At 36.0% G+C, this 18,177-nt stretch overlaps 1 protein-coding gene across 1 annotated transcript; it reads left to right on the plus strand.

Moving 5' to 3' along the window:
• The first annotated feature begins 6,738 nt into the window (after nucleotides 1-6,738).
• On the plus strand, nucleotides 6,739-17,762 carry LOC127646615 (protein TEX261). The gene is made up of 6 exons (XM_052130375.1): nucleotides 6,739-6,915; nucleotides 8,991-9,070; nucleotides 10,089-10,242; nucleotides 10,346-10,413; nucleotides 10,600-10,702; nucleotides 13,848-17,762. The coding sequence occupies exons 1-6, from the start codon at nucleotides 6,846-6,848 to the stop codon at nucleotides 13,961-13,963; spliced, it is 591 nt and encodes a 196-aa protein (XP_051986335.1). The 5' UTR covers nucleotides 6,739-6,845; the 3' UTR covers nucleotides 13,964-17,762.
• Nucleotides 17,763-18,177: the final 415 nt, after the last annotated feature.

Consider the following 18,177-nt stretch of genomic DNA (forward strand, 5'->3'; position numbering starts at 1 on the left):
TATTTTCATGTGACATTGCTTTAAGTTAGAAAATATTCTTAATACCAGCTTTGCACCCTGCTTTTGTGGCCTTAAGAGCAGATAGAGTAAAAAAGAAAATTCTTTTAGCCTATTTTAAGATTTACCACATTTAAATTTCATAGCAAAATGTCATCAAATCAAATTGTGCAATATTTAACAAAATTGGTTTAATAAAACTTATTTTAATCTTTAAATCTTAAAAATGTGCTGAAGTATATATGTTTTGAGTGAAAATAATTTTAAGAGTTTTACATATAAATTCATAACAAAATTTCATTACATTGAATCGAGTAATATTTAAAAAAAAAAAAGTATTTATTTTTTATTTTTATTAAATACATTTTTATTAAACATTACAAAATGTTATTTTGTGTAATTTTATTATACAATTTTAATTCACTGTAATTTTTTTAATGTAAAAAGATACAAAAGTTTCCCTGTATTTAAAAATTGACAGGATATCGAAATTTGTCATGTGATTTAACAAATCAATTCTGTATAAATGTAATACAACTGCTTTTAAATAGCAATTTTAACAAAACTGACCATAAAAATAAAGTATTCTATACTCCGGTGGAGGAGGCATCTGCCTCGAACCTGAAAGGTAGGTCAGGATTAGGGTGTACTAGGATGGGAACATGCGAAAAGTTGAAGGAGAGGGTCGCAGAGGAGACAGTTACAGTGGTGCTCAAGGGTGAGTTGATGGTGGAGAGGTGGGGACTGAACTCATCCTGAGTCTGGGTGGCCTGACTGGGCAATCGGCGATGGAGTGACCAGCAGCCCCGCAATATAGACAGTGGTGGCCCTGGATGCAGCGTAGTCACTCAGTGGGGTTTAAGCAGAATGTGTCTCCTCAGCTGCATCTGCATGGGCTCCTCAGGTGGCCCAGAGTGATGGATGGGAGGTGCTGGAATGGGCGGCGAGATTAATGTGGCAGTGCTCTCGGCCAGGCAGGACCTTATTCGAGTGGCTACTCGAATGGAGAGTTGAATGAATCGTTCCAGTCCTATGTTGTCATCGTAGGCTGAGAGCTGCAGGCGGAGGGTCGGCTCCAGCCCCTGGTGATAGGTGGTATGGAGAGCAGGTTCGTTCCAGCCGCTGGCAGCTGCCAGGGTCTGGAACTGAAGGGCATAATCGGACACAGATCTGTTGCCTTGGCAGAGACATTATAATTGTTCATGAACTAGGGAGTCTCCAATGGGGCGGCTGAACACCTCCATGAAATGAGCGACAAACCTGCTGTAGGTTTGGATGACGGGGCTATTTTGATCCCATATTGTCATTGCCCATTGTAGAGCTCGACCAGAAAGCAATGATATAAGGTAAGCTACATTCGCTCGTTCAGAGGTGAATCTGCGACAGTCCTCCGATGATCTAGAGAAGGGCGCTGGTGTCACTATTGAACTGGGAACGCACATCAAGGAAGAAGATGCGGAAGCAAAGGTATTGTTCGGGTTTTGTTGGTTTATTTCTGGAGCATTAGAAGTTGCTACGGTGAGCAAAGTCTGTCATAATTGAGTTACCAGGGTGTCTTGTTTCGTTGAAGGTGCTCAGATCAGCTCTCGCTGGAATCATGGTGGGTCTAGTCTTTTTTCACAACACAACACAGACACAGGAGAAGGGTTGAACCCAATAGCGGGAGCTTTATTGAAGAAGAAGATTTTTAGGTAAGTCAAACGTTATTGAAGAGATCAGTAACTTAACTTCAAATGACAGAGTTTGTGTTTCCTGGGAGATTGCGGAAGGAGTACTAATCCTGGCAGTCAGAGGAAGAAGATGAGTCCTTGGGATTGCTGAGAATCTCAATCAATCGACTGGAGCTTCACGAAAGTAGTGTTAGTAGGAAGAGCAGGTAAGTCTGAGTGTTCCTTGCAGAGACTAGACAAGGATGGAGTGGAGGGGTGATGTGATTGAGTCCTGGATTGTGATCTGGTGAAAGTGATTAGTAGTCTGGGGAGAGAGAGCGGAGTGTGGAGTGAGAGGGTGAGTCCGGTGTGGATGTGACACATACACATCTGGGATGGCATGAGAGTGAGTAAATGATGCGAGAAGTTATATTTTTGGGTGAACTATCCCTTTAATTGTGAGTGTACTGAGAAGTTGTATCCACATGTTATGTTAGAATATGTTTATGTTATAAGATGCGTTTAGCAACCATTAAGAGTACAGTACTCTTAAGTTAATTTAACACATTTTACCATGTTTAAATCCCATCCACCAATTTCTGCAGATTTTCCCACAAAACATTCAAGTTTAGGACATGTTAAAAACAAAACAAAAAACAAGAAGGCATATTCATGATTTCAAAAACATATTTTTTAAGTTGAATAAATATATTAAGTTTATAGAACTTAATAAACATTAGTAAATGCATAATTTGATTGGAACAAAATAATTTATTTTCATTTATATTTTCTGAGAAAAACAAGTTATGCATACTTGAGACTTAAGGTCTGATACATGTAAAGGTAAACGCAATCAGTTGCCTCAATTGTTTTTAAGTTAGTAGAACTTACTGTATATGGGTTTACAGTATTTTTAAACCCTCCAAAAATTGGCCACATTTACTTCCTTTGTAAGTGCCTCACTTAATGAAAAGGAAGGATGTGTCAAAATAGTTTTGTGGTAATCAACACTGACACAAATGCTTTTGACTGATCTTAACTTGTACTGTATTCCCTTAAGCTTTGAATGTGGTATGCAGAACAGACATCAGAACTTTTTTCCAATAGCTGCCTCTGTATTGTCGTTTGACAGTCACTGAAGAAAGAGAAAATAGAATTGACATTTATAACTGGTATTATAATTAGTTCTAGTAACCTGACCTAATCGACTTCATATAACGTGATATAAACATGTTGGCTAAACCAGACAAGAAGGCTTAAATGTAGGAGAAGATAACTGAGTTAAAAGAACACCATTCATTCAAGTTAAACAAACACTATTCATTCAAGTTAAATTAAAGCGCACCTATTATGGAATTTTGAAAATTACCTTTCATGTAGTGTGTAACATAGATTTAATTGAACAAAAACATCCTGGAAAGTTTTATATATGAAAGTTCACCGTAAAAAAGTTATTGTCTCTCAAAAGTAGGAGTCGACTCTGAGTCAATGTAATGAATCGTTTTTCCAATGAGTCATTTTCCTTTTCGTTGTGACGTCAAGACGAAAAATTATCAAATTGGCCGCGCCCACTCATTGCGTGCGCAGACACCAGGGAAAACTTGAAAACATCATGTTGACAACATGACGCTGTGTTCTGAAGTGCATATCAAAAGCAACCTTTTTTTCACTGCCCAGGGACGAACGTGAAGAATCAGTGGCTAGAGTTTATATTTACAACTATACCACACAAGTATAGCCCGAAACTTGTGCTGTGTTCGCGTCATTTTAATGACGATTGCTTTATGAACATGAATGCTTTCAAGTGTGGATTCGTGAGCCGGTTGATACTGAAGGAAGGTTCAGTACCAAGTTTAATTGGATCAGCTTCCTCCTCTGAATCACAACCTGTAAGTATTATTAATAATTGTTGCTTTTATGTGTTTTTTAGCATGCTTAATAAGTATTTGTGTGTGTTGTGTAAGTTACGCTCAGCGCAGCTTCTAGGTCTCCAATGTCAATTTTTTTTAAATATGTGAAATGTTTGTCGATGTTATTGGAGTTGTCATAAAGAATAGAGCAATAACTTGTAGTAATGCAGTGCTTTACCAATATGTTTATGCGTTGGGCTAACGCAAACAATAACTGATTGGGTGTTTACCACCGAACTTTGGGCTATGATCGCTAACATAAATCAACTCAAATTCCTTCTCTGATTTTGATTTTTTTACTACAAAGCGGTGATGGGCGTTCCGTTTCCGACAATCTCTGCACAGAGTATACCAATCACAACTGACTGGGTCATCTGACCAATCACCGCAGATTAGCGTCACGCAAAGGAGGGGTTTGGAAAAATGAGTCGTTGAACGAATCATTTGGGAGTCGGTGAGCAAATCAGGTAAACATAAATGCATATTATAAGACAACAAAAGTGTTTTTTGTCATTGCATGCATGTAAAACCGTTGTTGGAGACTCCCAAAACAATATTAGGAACATTTTAGATGCCATAATAGGTGCCCTTTAACACCATTCATTCAAGTTAAATTAACAACATTCATTCATATTAAACAAACACCATTCATTCAGGTTAAATGAACACCACTGAAGTTAAACAAACACCATTCATTCAGGTTAAATGAACACCATTGAAGTTAAACAAACACCATTCATTCAAGTTTAATGAGCACCATTCATTCAAGTTAAACGAACACCATTAATTCAAGTTAAACGAGCGCCATTCATTGAAGTTAAATGAAAACCATTGTAAGGGTAATCAATGGAAATGGGAACAGTCAGACAGGTAAGGGTCTTTATTTTCGGCCTTCAGTTCAAAACCTTAGCTTAACAAAGCACTTCAGCTTCACAAACACTTTAACTTCAAACACATTAACTTCTCCAACACAGACACTATACTCTAGTCTGGCTCTCTCTCCCCTCTAGGAGTGGCATGGCCATTTATATGCTGCTCTCCCCATGCTCACAGGAATTAGAGACAAGTGTTAAACATAATTTAGCTCAGGTGCAGGCATCCATACCGTCTTCCCTCTCCGGACAGCTGCCTGACCACGCCCCCGCTACCACAACCATTTATTCAAGTTAAATGAACACCATTCATTCAAGTTAAATGAGCAGCATTCATTCAAGTTAAACGAACACCAATTATTCATATTAAACGAACACCATTCTTTCTTATTAAATTAAAAAGTTATTTTTACATGGTCCGTTTTATTGGGTTTAATTTGATTCCGTTTTGTTAAGAGAACTTGTTTCAATCACGTGGAAATTCCATGGCTGAATTGTGTTCAGCCAAAGTGCTATTTTTGAGATTCATCCTCCGCCACCCGGATTGAGACGAGTCACTACGCCACCATGAAGACTTAGAGTGTATTGGGAATTGGGCATTCCAAATTGGGAGAAAAAAGGGGAGGAAAAAAAACATTACACAATTTTATTTGATGGAATTTTGTTACAAAATTAAAATATGGAAATCTTAAAAATAGGCTAAATATGTTTTGAGTGTATGTTGTTCTGAGTGGTCAAATCACTCAAATGATTCTAAAACGATACCAGAGATTTCCAATTAAGTGACATCAGGGCTGTGACTGGGAATATTAAAGGGATATCATGTTGTCAAATTCATCTTGTCATTATTGCCAATGGTATTTGGGATCATTGTTAAAAGATTGAACGTTTTTCACTCATTTGCTACGTTTTTCTCAAGGAATGGTCTGTTAGCAGAATTAAACATGTTAACTTGCAGTATTTTCCTGTATTTTGCAGCATCCACTCTGCCTATATAATCAAGATGACCATTTTCTACTGATAAAGTAGCATCAGAGAATTGTTTTCCTGATCACCAAACCAAACAGAGTTTCATCATTATTTCAGTTTATTAATATTTTTAACAGAATGTCAGTGATACATTTATTTTAGAGAAGTAAATTTAAATTCTAAATAACGTGATTTTTAATCCAGATAAATGTCTAACTGTAAAGCTGTAAAAACAGTCTGAGCAGAGCATATTTCAAAGACACTGTCTATTCCTTCAGTGTCAAAGCATTTAGGTTAGTTTATTCCTCCATCTGGAAACACCTAGGATGAAAAGATAAGCTTTTTCTCCTAACACCTCCACACTCCTATTCTTTGGTGAAAGCATTTTAAATGGACTATACTATTATTTTCCACTCTCACTCATTTTTGTCTCTTCTCTTTTAAAACCATTTGATTCTGTAGGATTCCTCTCACCCAGGAGAGCTTTTCATCTCACAAACATTATAAAGAATTCATGTTTCTCCCCAGGAACTGAAAGGTGTCTGATTTAGGTTTGTGTACATGTGTGCGCGTATACAGTATGTGTGAGTGTGTGTAAAATGCAGAAGGTGGAGAGATGGGTTGATGTGGATGTAGTATGCATGACCATAACAAGCAAAGAGCAGGTGAAAATTCCAGAAAATGTGTGAGGTTTTTTTGGAATTGCCTTGGAAATATATTTATTTTTTGAAAGCCTGCAATGAAATATAAAAATGTTTGGACAATGTTTGGTCCTTTTACTTTATAGATCTCCACCTTTGACCAGCCAGACCAGTAGGTGGCAATATGTATGAAGAATGCGAATCATCAAAAACAAAAGAAGAAGATTGTGGAAGAAATAGTGATAGTGAAAGTGGAGATTTATAGTAAAAAATTACTTAAATATTGATTTGTTTCTGAATACATGGGTTAAACCACTGGAGTCTTATGGGTTACTTTTATGCTGCCTTTATGTACTTTTTGGAGCGTAAAAACGTTTTGAGCTTCCAAGCTTTTGACCCTGTTGATTTGCATTATTTGGACCTAATGAGCTGAGATATTCTTCTAAGAATCAGCATTTGTGTTCAGCGTCTAGGATGGCATGAGGGTAGATGATGAGACATTTTTCATTTAGGTTGAACTGTTCCTTTATGTACTTTAAAGAATGAGTAGGTATTTTTCAATCTTTGACTGGTACAAAAGGACAGGCACTTGTTCTCCTCAGAGAGTCACACACAGTAATACCGTTTCAAACCAGATCGGGCGCTGTTTCCGATGAAGGATCCGATTCCCACATACGCTTTTCTTCGCTTGTCGCGCTACGTCTGAGGGAACTTTGATCACTTCAGTTGTTAGCTTAGCAGCGGAGACTTACGTCTCTATTTATAGTTTTCTTACTCCGCATTTATTCGACTAGCCTTTTTAAAGAGATGTGGTTTATTTATTTACTCAGCTGGCTGTCGCTGGTGGTGCAGATATGTTTTATTACTCTCGCTATTGGTGAGTTTTCTGCTAGCAGAACTGCTTTTGCTGTGCAAGCAAATAAACACTACAGTCCATGCGCTTTATGGTCTATAAAACACACGTTTAAACCACATTATTGTAATTAATACCACTTAATTCCGGATTATGGATGGAAATACTTGCTATACAGATAGATACTGTAACAGGCTAAGCTAAAGAGAAAATGCTAGATAGATTTGATTAAATCGGATTATTAATAATATCAAATGATTTAAAGTAATTAATAACCTGACTTCGTTTAAAGCTTGCATTGATATATATATTTATTTATTATACCAGCAGTCATCTGTGAGAGTTCAAGAATCAACACTTTATCTACTATAGATAGATAGATGAAGTCAGAAGTTATTTAAATGAATTTTTTAGCCACTCCACAGATTTAATATTAGCAAACTATAGTTTTGGCAAGTCGTTTAGGACATCAGCTTTGTGCATGACACAGGTCATTTTTCCAATATTTTTTTTACAGACAGATTGTTTCACTTTTAATTGATTTTATCACAATTCAATTCAGAAGTTGACATACACAAGTTAACTGTGCCTTTAAGCAGCTTGGAAAATTCCAGAAAATTATGTCAAGCCTTTAGACAATTAGCCAATTAGCTTCTGAAAGGAGTTGTACTGAATTGGAGGTTTTCAGGAAGGAAACACATTCTGTCTCCTGAAGATGAAGGTAGTTTGATGTGAAAAGTGCAAATCAATCCCAGAACAACAGCAATGGACCTTGTGAAGATGCTGGAGAAAACAGGTAGACAAGTATCTATATCCACAGTAAAACAGGTCCTATATTGACATAACCTGAAAGGCTGCTCAGCAAGGAAGAAGCCACTGCTCCAAAACCACCCAAAAAAGCCAGACTACAGTTTGCAAGTTCACATGGGGACAAAGATTTTACTTTTTGGAGAAATGTTCTCTGGTCTGATTGACATCATGGGAGTGCCATAAAAACCATCATTATGTTTGGAGGAAAAAGAGTGAGGCTTGCAAGCCGAAGGACACCATCCCAACTGTGAAGCATTGGGGTAGCAGCATCATGTTGTGGGGGTGCTTTGCTGCAGAAGGGGATGGTGCATTTCACAAAATAGATGGCATCACGAGGAAGGAAATCTATGGATATATTGAAGCAACATCTCAAGACATCAGACATGAAGTTAAAGCTCGGTCGCAAATGGGTCTTCCAAATGGACAATGACCTCAAGTATACCTCCAAAGTTGTCTTAAGGACAACAAAGTCAAGGTATTGGAGTGGCCATCACAAAGCCTTGACCTCAGTCTGATAGAAAATGTGTGGGCAGAACTGAAAAAGCATGTGCAAGCATGGAGGTCTACAAACCTGACTCCATTGCACCAGTTCTGTTTGGAAGAATGTGCCAAAATTCCAGCAACTCATTGTGAGAAGCTTGTGGATGTCTACGCAATATATTTGACCCAAGTTAAACAATTTAAAGGCAATGCTACCAAATACTAACAAAGTGTATGTAAACTTCTGACCCACTGGGAATGTGATGAAAGATATAAAAGTTGAAAAAAGAATTCTCTATTCTAATATTCTGATATTTCACATTCTTAAAATAAATTAGTGATCTTAACTGGCATAAGACAGGGAATGATTTCTAAGATTAAATGTCAGGAACTGTGAAAAATCGTTTAAATGTATTTGGCAAAGGTGTATGTAAACTTCTGACTTTAACTGTAGGGAGACGGATAGATGGATAGATAGAAGACAGGATGGATAGATAGATATAAAGAATGAAGTGGGTAGATGATGACAGTTCTTAGACAATGTAGCTCTAATTTCCAGTGGACCCTTAATTGTTGCTATATCTGTTAATGAAAATCACATGCATGCTTTGACATCTGTTTTGTTTGCAATTTTGCTTGGGAGTCATTGACACTGCATTTGTTCACCTTATATATATATATATCTCAAATGAGTTTTAAGACTTTAAAATAGCCATGTAATCTATAATATGGCGTCAAATCACAAACAAACCAAACTTATGTTATGATAGCTCCACGTGTCTGTCTTAGGAAGTTATTTGTCTCCACAGCTGCGGGCCTGTATTACTTGGCGGAGTTGATAGAGGAGTACACTGTTGCCACCAGTCGCATTATAAAATATCTAATAATGGTGAGTATCACCTCTGTGATAAGATTTAGTTTTGGGTGTACATGTCATTATATACGGCCATTAACATTTTGCCACATTTGTGCCATGTCTTTTTTTTTTTTATTCTTGCTCTCTAAAATTAACAATCTGCTGGGGAAAGTATGTGTATACATAAATTAATATTATATTCTCAGTAAATTGTACACATTATTTCAAACAGTGATAGCTCATATCATTAATATATATATATATATATATATATATATATATATATATATATATATATATATATTGCAATAGTGGGGTTTCCCTCTTATGTCAAACTCTGGGATTCCCCTAGTGTACTTGAGCACATATACACAAACGTGAGGGATAGACTATGATGTTATCTGGTCTGTTCACACACATGCGCAGTCCTTAAAAACCTGTAATAACGGCACTTATGCATTTACACGGCCACTTAAAGTACATTCTCATGTAAAAACCCAGGTGTATTAAACCGCTTTCTCTTTATCCCTTTAATCAGCATAAGTAAAACACCGTTCTTGTTTACATGACGTTATGAACGCCTCTGTCTGCAAAAATCCTGAAATAAATAATTTCCTTAAGTGCGCGTAAATGTGGTCCTTAACAAATTGATTGATGTCGACGTCATCATGAAATCAGAGTCCCTCCCCTTCAAATCCAAACACAAGTGGTCACAGAAGACGCATTTTAACGACCAGGTGTAAACAGCGATGCATTTTGCCGGTCCACATGTTGCTGGATCACTGAGATTTCTTAAAACGAGGTCTAAATGGGGTCATATAGAAAAGTGAAATTGTACTCCGTAACTAACTTGTCCTCCAGCTTGTCTGCACTTGACTCCAGTATCGGATCACACAATGCCCACCTTACTCCGATTAATGGCCTCAACTTTGTCAGTGTCGCTTGTGTTGCTCCGGTCGCTTATGTTGCTCCGGTCGCTTTGTGGCTGGCAGTGTGAACATCACTTTAGACATATGTTTCCAGAGCACTAACTCGTACCCTCATCTCCCAGTTTTCCACAGCCATGCTGGTGGGGCTCTACCTGTTTGAGGGCTTCCCCATGCTCATGATTGGAGTGGGTCTCTTCACTAACCTGGTTTACTTTGGTCTGCTGCAGACGTTTCCCTACATTATGCTCAGCTCTCCAAACTTTATCCTCTCATGTGGTGTGTGATGCCAAGCAGATAAGGATACATTTATTTACTGACATGTTTAAATTATCTTATGCCTTTTATCTCATCTTTATTCTTACTCTCTCCCTTTTTCCAGTACTGGTTGTGTTAAACCACTATATGGCCTTCCAGTATTTTGCAGAGGAGTATTATCCTTTCTCTGAGGTATGCTCTTAGTCTATGGACATTATTTAATTTAGACTTTAAAGGTACAGCCTAGAAGTCCCGAAACAACATGACTTCAACCACAGTGTGAAGGCACTTCATTCAGCACCTTGGCTTATTGCAGAAGCTATGGACTTTAATACGTTTGCTAAGGAGCAATCACTGGTAATTTTTCTATGTTCCCAGGTTCTAGCATACTTCACATTATGCCTCTGGGTGATTCCGTTCTCTTTCTTCGTTTCTCTTTCTGCTGGGGAGAATGTCCTTCCCTCCACTGTGCAGCAGGGAGGTGAGTGACAAGATTTTTTTTATCGAATTTGTTTTCATATAGTGTTATATGAGACCTTAAGGCCTGTTCACACCAGTTGCACTCAGGCCATTCACAGGCTAACGTTGTAGCATGATATAGGATACGGTGTATGCATAATAGAGGCATACTGTTAGTAACAACAAAAGTGTGCTAGATAAGTATAGTGTACATACACTTGAAACAATTGCTTTTAATTTTACTAATTTTTGCTTGTTTTCTTTGTTACCATTATGGCTCATGACACATGACCCAAACACTAATTTTACAGAATGAAGGAACTACAGGACAAAAAAAATAATCCTTTCTGTGTCAGATTTTGTCCCTGGTGTGAATAGGTCCATAGGAATGCATTGCTTTTAATTCAAAGTCTTGTTGATGGCACATATTCAATTTATGTGCTGCACAGTGTGTGATTTTCTATGCACAAATTCTTGCTTGAAAGCTATTTTTAAATGTGGTGTTTAAGCAGTGTAAAAGTTCTCTTTAACTCTTTCCCCGCCAGCGTTTTTAAAAAAAGTTGCCAGCCACCGCCAGGGTTTTTGACGATTTTCGCTAAATTTTAATGGCCCGCAGAATATTTTCTTCCATGAATATATGAAGATGCTATATATCAAAATAAAGATCTGAGCCTCTGCTTTTAGGCGATTTTATTTTATCTTCATTTGTTCTTTTTTTATTGCCACTTGAACAGGTTTTGTCAAAAACAACATTTCGGACAAAAAGCTGAGAAAAAGGCATTTTTATCAAACAAGTGCTTTAGTATTAGTATGGTGTTCCACTTCACATTTGAGACGATCGCAGTCTGTTTCTTTGATCAAAGAGTTGCGTACTCTTTCAAAATATGCGCGCGGGTCTTCCTTACCGTATACCACCTAAAACACGGATACCCGGAAAATTCTGTGTTTGGCGGGGAAGCGTTTTTTCATAAAACCCGGAAAATTCCGTGTTTGGCGGGGAAGCGTTTTTTCATAAAACCCGGAAAATTCCGTGTTTGGCGGGGAAAGAGTTAAAGGCATCAATATATTTTTTATTGAAATCAAAGAACGAACAGTTGTGATGTCATTTAACACAAAATGTGTCCCAAAAAAAAAATGCATTTTTGAGTTTGTTTTTGGTAGTTTAAAACAGCTTGCCAGTGCAGACTTTAAGGAATACTTTGTGCTGGATGTGAAATGCCTTCTCACTGCCATTGGTCCACATCATTGGTGGATGTGAACTGGTGATTCACCTACTGTGATGCCAAAACATTTTTTCCAGTTCATTTCTTCAGTTCTGAGATCAGTCAGCTTGAACACACTGAAAAACAGCGCTGTCAAGAAGACAAATGTACCTACATCTTACCTACTTGCGTGAAAAAAAGACTCTAATGTTGGGATAAATGACAGCTTAGTTTAATAAAGTAATAGTGACAGTAATGATTATATTGTTACTTATATTTTAAAACGAGTATTTGCTGAATATAAGCAGCTTATGCTTGGTTAAAATTTTGTATATGATTTAATTGAAAAGGCAAGTTGAAATCAATATGTATGAAATAGGATGCATTAGGCTTATTTAGTATATCCCAATCACCATTACATTACATTCATATCCACCACCACGCAAAAAAAAAAAGCTTTTAAAATTCTGACATACTTTTTATAAGTTATATTTAACGTGAGAACTAATATATCTGTGTATTTTTACATATGCAGGCTGCTTGTCATTATAAAGATCTCATTATTTTACATTAAAAGCTATTATGATGTCATCTTACCATAAGTTCCTGAGACTCAGTGAAAAAAGTTTTATAATTTCCCTTTTTTAAATGTCAATGTAGTGTTTGGTGCATAAAATACTGTACATATGATAAAAAAAATTACATTTTATTCATATTGTATTTGATGTGCTGAGTTGAACTGTGATACATTTTATCTGTAGATCAAGGAAAGGACGTTGTCATGGCCAAACTCTCAAACATACCAACAGTTGGTATCTCCGAAAAGCCCAAGGAGTCCTCTGATAATACATCTTTTAAGACTGATCACTATAGCATGTATGGGCTAAGAAAAACTTAAATAACAAATGTCCTACACAAAAATTAATTGCTGGGCCTCAGGAGGATAATGATCGTCAAAGCCTAATGTATCAAATATGATACCAAAAAAGAAAAACGTGCACTTTTTATAAAACATTTTTATACGATTTCTTTTTGTAGTTTTTCTTTGGCTTTACAGGGTTAAGTGCCTATTCATGTTGTTGTTAGATATGCTACTTTATAGAGGTAAACCGATATATATTGGTGTTACCGATCATGTAGTTGCCTTTTGGAACAATCGGTTATCGGCAAAAACCTATGGAGTTAGTGGATGTAGGCTATAAAAAGCTTAATTTGGTAAATACTTAAATATAGAGGATTGCCTCGCGTTATGCACCAAATCTTTATTCTTTTCTGGTTATTGTTGGGATTTTGGTTGCACAATAATTTACTGGTATTTTTTACTCTTGTAGCCTTAATGTCATAGTTAGGAAATACTTAATTTTTTTTTAAACATTCTATACATTTTATAATCAATTTTAAAAACTATCAGCCGATAATTGGTTATCGGACCTTGGTTATTGGTATCTGCAAAATGTACTATATTATATATATACCTTTAATACTTAATTCTGCAGCTGTTATCCATTCACACTTCTGCCCAAAGTGAGATATGCCTCTAATCATCATTCTTCATCATAAAATACAATAACAGATGGTAACTGGTGCATATTATGGCTGCATGTAGCATGTTATTGCAATTAGTTCCATGAATGCAGAATGTAAAAATGACAATTTAAATTATATACTGCATATATATTACTTAAAATGATCATGGAGTGGTTAAAACAGCTTCGTTTTCTGATTTTGTGTAAATTCTACTCATAGAATAAGGATTGTAGTTACTAATAACTGATTTGAATGTCACATTCATGTTTTGCATGTAGGCTTGTGCATCCTCATCTTTAAATGCTCCTTTAAACGCCTCCCCTAGCTGCGTAATTTAATGCCACTAGTGAATGGAAATCACACACTTCACCTTTAGCCACTATATACATTAACTCATAATTCTTCCCCATTGTTTCCTATTTTTGTGCTTTTTCTCAGATGACGTGGTGTCAAACTACTTCACTAAAGGCAAGCGGGGCAAGCGCTCCGGCATCCTGCTCGTTTTCTCTTTCTTGAAAGAGGCTGTTTTGCCAAGCCGACAAAAGATGTACTGAAGAAGCAGTTAAAGTTGAATACAGAATTGATGGCGGAGTGCTGGTATGGGGATGTTCAGACCACCGTCCCTTTAAAACGGACAGCATCTTTTTTTGTGGGAGGGTTTTTATTTGGAATGATGGAGATAGAATCTGTAGCTGAGGGAGAGGACCACATCTGAACAAATGCACATAGAAACTCCTGAAATGAACAGTCTGTCTGTTAATTCATAAGAGAGTCGTCAGCTAATTCTTTTTAGACGTCCCAAGCCATGAATGGACTTCACAAGTCTTCAATTTTTAAAGGCTTTATTGTTTTGATGGTGTCTGTATGTGGATGATGGTGGAAGGGGGCTTTGGCTGCTAGAGACGAGACAGCAGTACTGTCAATCGAGGCTCCTGATGATTTTCTTCTAATTGTGTCACTTCAGAAGCCAATGTGTCTGTCCATCAATGAATAAAGGTGTCTGTTTTTTTTTTTTTCCTCCAATTTGTCATTAAAAGCAATATTTTACCCCAAATCCAATTCTCTTCAATTTAGATACATAATACACTAAACATATTTAATTAACTGTGTGAAGTATTTGCTGAAATTTTATATCAACTGGTGGTTTGACAAGTACAAAAAATAAAATAAAAAAAATAGATTGGTGGGTAAAATATTGCTTTGAATGAAATGAGCACCATTGGGTTGGCCATGCCCAATATTGTGTGCTAAACAATATTCTAATAAAATTCAGTTGTATGAGTTTTTAGAAAGGTGAACAGTCATGTACACTTAAGAATCAAATATAAGTGGGTGAATCTCACAAAAAAAATAACAACGATTTCATGACATTTAAGCACTTTTTTGACCTTCAATTCCTGCAATTCATCATGACATTTGACTTTTTTTCTATTTTTCATTCTTAATGGTGATTGTCATAAAATTTCCATAACTAATACATGAATGTGTACTGTATTATAGATACAATTGTGCAAAAAAAATTCAATACGCATAAAGGCAGCACAATAAATATGACCATGAAGTCTACTTTACAAAGTATATCATTTTTACTGTAGGATATTACAGTAATGAGAATGATAATTATTTTGCATTATGGTAATTCAAATGGAGCTGTTCAGCTTGTAAACCCACACAGAAGGCCATGGAATCCCTCTGGATGTTCCTGTGGGTTTTTATAATGGAAGTAAATGGAGTAAAATAATGTCTGTGGGATGTTGCTTCAGTATGGCTAAAAATGTATGCTTGGCATATGACTAATTTATGTTGTAGAGCAAAACATACATTTATTTTCAAGTGATGTTTACCATGCTCACATGGTACCTTATTTGCTCACAAATTCAAAACTGCCATTATAAAAACCCATTGGAAAATTCTGAGGGGGAACACATGGTGAATTAGCCTTCCGGGTTCGCCTACAAATTGCCATCACAGCTGAACAGTATGGAATGATATTCCGGACATTATTCAAAAGGAATTGCAAATTGTATTTGCAATTGCGTTTTCAATTTGTGGACGCATAAAATGTGACAATCCAAACGCAATTGCAAATCGCGCATTACGGTTTGCATTTTCGTTTAAGTGAACGCACAGTGACTGCCAGATTTCAAATGGAAAAGCAAAGTCCGTTTGCAACTGTGTTTCCCATATCTTACGAGTTTTGGCCCTGTCATATTTAAATAGCAATTTCAATTACCACGTCTGCTTTTTCACTTTCTCAGCGTCGCGTATGTAGCCAGCCAAAACTCAAATGGAATACTAATTCCCTTAGTATTTCCATTTCAGATGCCTTACACAGAAACCTGTCAATCAGGGTCAAGGGTGGGATTATGCTATGGGGCGTGTTTGTCTTGGGAAGTGACATCACTCACAGTCTATCAGGATCAATAATTAGCACTGCACTTTATTCATCTATAATCTCACACTGGACTGTCAACATATTCTCCTCAATATACTACTTCATATATATATATTTCATATACTCCTACTTATTGTATTGTATATTGTGTGTATTGTTTACTGTACATTGTATATAATTATTGTGTTGTGTAAGTATGTGTACATTTGATATGTAAATTGTTTTGTGTAAGTATGTTGTTTACTGTAATTGGTATATGTCTCGTCACTGTCATGACTGCTATGTTGCTCGGAACTGCACACAAGAATTTCACCTACTGTTGCACTTGTGTACATGGTAGTGTGACAATAAAGTGATTTGATTTGATTTGATAAACCGGCATCTGTTCAGGGCATCACCTCTTGACCGTCGACTGTGAGTGACGTCACTTCCCAAGACAAACACGCCCCATAGCATAATCCCACCCTTGACCCTGATTGACAGGTTTCTGTGTAAGGCATCGGAAATGGAAATACTAAGGGAATTAGTATTCCATTTGAGTATTAGAAAATCAGTTATTTTGAATTCTTATAATAAAGGTGGCTTAAATTTCATTGATTTTGATTCTCTTAACAATACCTTAAAAATTAATTGGCTTAAACGTTTCCTTCACAATCAATCTTCTATTTGGAGTATAATCCCAAGATATATTTTTTCTCAATTAGGAGGTATACATTTTCTTTTAATGTGCAATTATTCAATTAGTAAACTTCCTGTCAAACTTTCCAATCATCATCAGCAGATGCTTATGGCTTGGAAACTTATTTACAAGCATAATTTCTCGCCACACAATTTTTTAATTTGGAACAACTGTAATATTCTTCATAAGAGGAAATCTTTATTTCTTGAAAACTGGTTCAATAATGGGGTGATATTAGTAAACCAGCTATTTGATAGTGAAGGTAATTTATTTAATTATTCCGATTTTGTTTCAGGATACCAATTCCCAGTATCTAGTAAAGAATTTAATATAGTTTTCAAGGCCATCTCTTTGGAAATCTGTATGCTGTTTAGAAACAATAATAGTGCTACAGTGACTTCTGTTTCTCCCCTAACCCTGAATCTACTGTGGTTGGTTCTATTTGTTTTTCAATACATAAATCCAATTATAAAATTAGGTCATTATTTTTGGACCCTGTTACTTCAATTCCTTCCTCCATTTCTTATTGGAATAACCTTTTTGATGATATTAAATGGTCATATGTTTGGTCACTTCCTCAGAAATTCTTTCTAACTAATAAAGTTAAAGAAATATCCTATAAAATTATTCATAGATTTTATCCAGTTAAATACTTTTTAAAGAAATTTAGAAATGATATTGATACTTCCTGCTCTTTTTGTGAAGCCTCCTCTGAAACTGTTGATCATTTGTTTTGGGAATGTCTTTTTACTCAGTCTTTCTGGAACAATATTGATGCTCTGATTGTCCAAAAGGTTTTATGTAACTTTTCTTTATCATATAGACACATTCTTTTTGGATTTTATGTTAAAGACAAGAATCTAATTAATGCATGTTTTTGTATAAACCTTCTTTTATATATTGGAAAGTTTCATATCCATAAATGTAAATATATGAAAAGTAAACCCCACTTTAGCTTTTTCAAAGAAGAATTGAAGATGTATTTAAATACAATTTCAACTTCTGTTAACAAGAAAGCAATTAAAACATCCAGAATTAGTGCCATGTTTAATATTCTCTCTTAATGTTTTTTTCTTTTGTGCCCTCTTCTTCTTTTTAATTTTTTCTTTCTTCTCTTACTCTCTTTTCTTTTTAGACTATTGTTGAATATATTTAAATTTCTTTCACATTTCCTCTCTTAATGTATTCTGAACCATAATTTCTCTTTTGTTTTGAAAGATTGTTTATATTTCTTGTATGTATCGTCTTGTTCTGTTTGTTAATATTGCAATAAAAAAAATAGTATTCCATTTGAGTTTTGGCTGGCTACATACACGACGCTGAGAAAGTGAAAAAGCAGACGTGGTAATTGAAATTGCTATTTAAATATGACAGGGCCAAAACTCGTAAGATATGGGAAACACAGTTGCAAACGGACTTTGCTTTTCCATTTGAAATCTGGCAGTCACTGTGCGTTCGCTTAAACGAAAATGCAAACCGTAATGTGCGATTTGCAATTGCGTTTGGATTATGTCACATTTTATGCGTCCACAAATTGAAAACGCAATTGCAAATACAATTTGCAATTCCTTGTGAATAATGTCCGGAATATCATTCCATAGAACAGCTCTATTGAGGATGAAATTGTACTTATTTTTCATAAAAACACAATTGAAAAAATCTTAATGGGTCTCAAAGTAGGGTTTTTGTGTTCA

The sequence above is a fragment of the Xyrauchen texanus genome, chromosome 1 (genome assembly GCF_025860055.1).
Source record: "Xyrauchen texanus isolate HMW12.3.18 chromosome 1, RBS_HiC_50CHRs, whole genome shotgun sequence".
NCBI lineage: Eukaryota > Metazoa > Chordata > Actinopteri > Cypriniformes > Catostomidae > Xyrauchen > Xyrauchen texanus.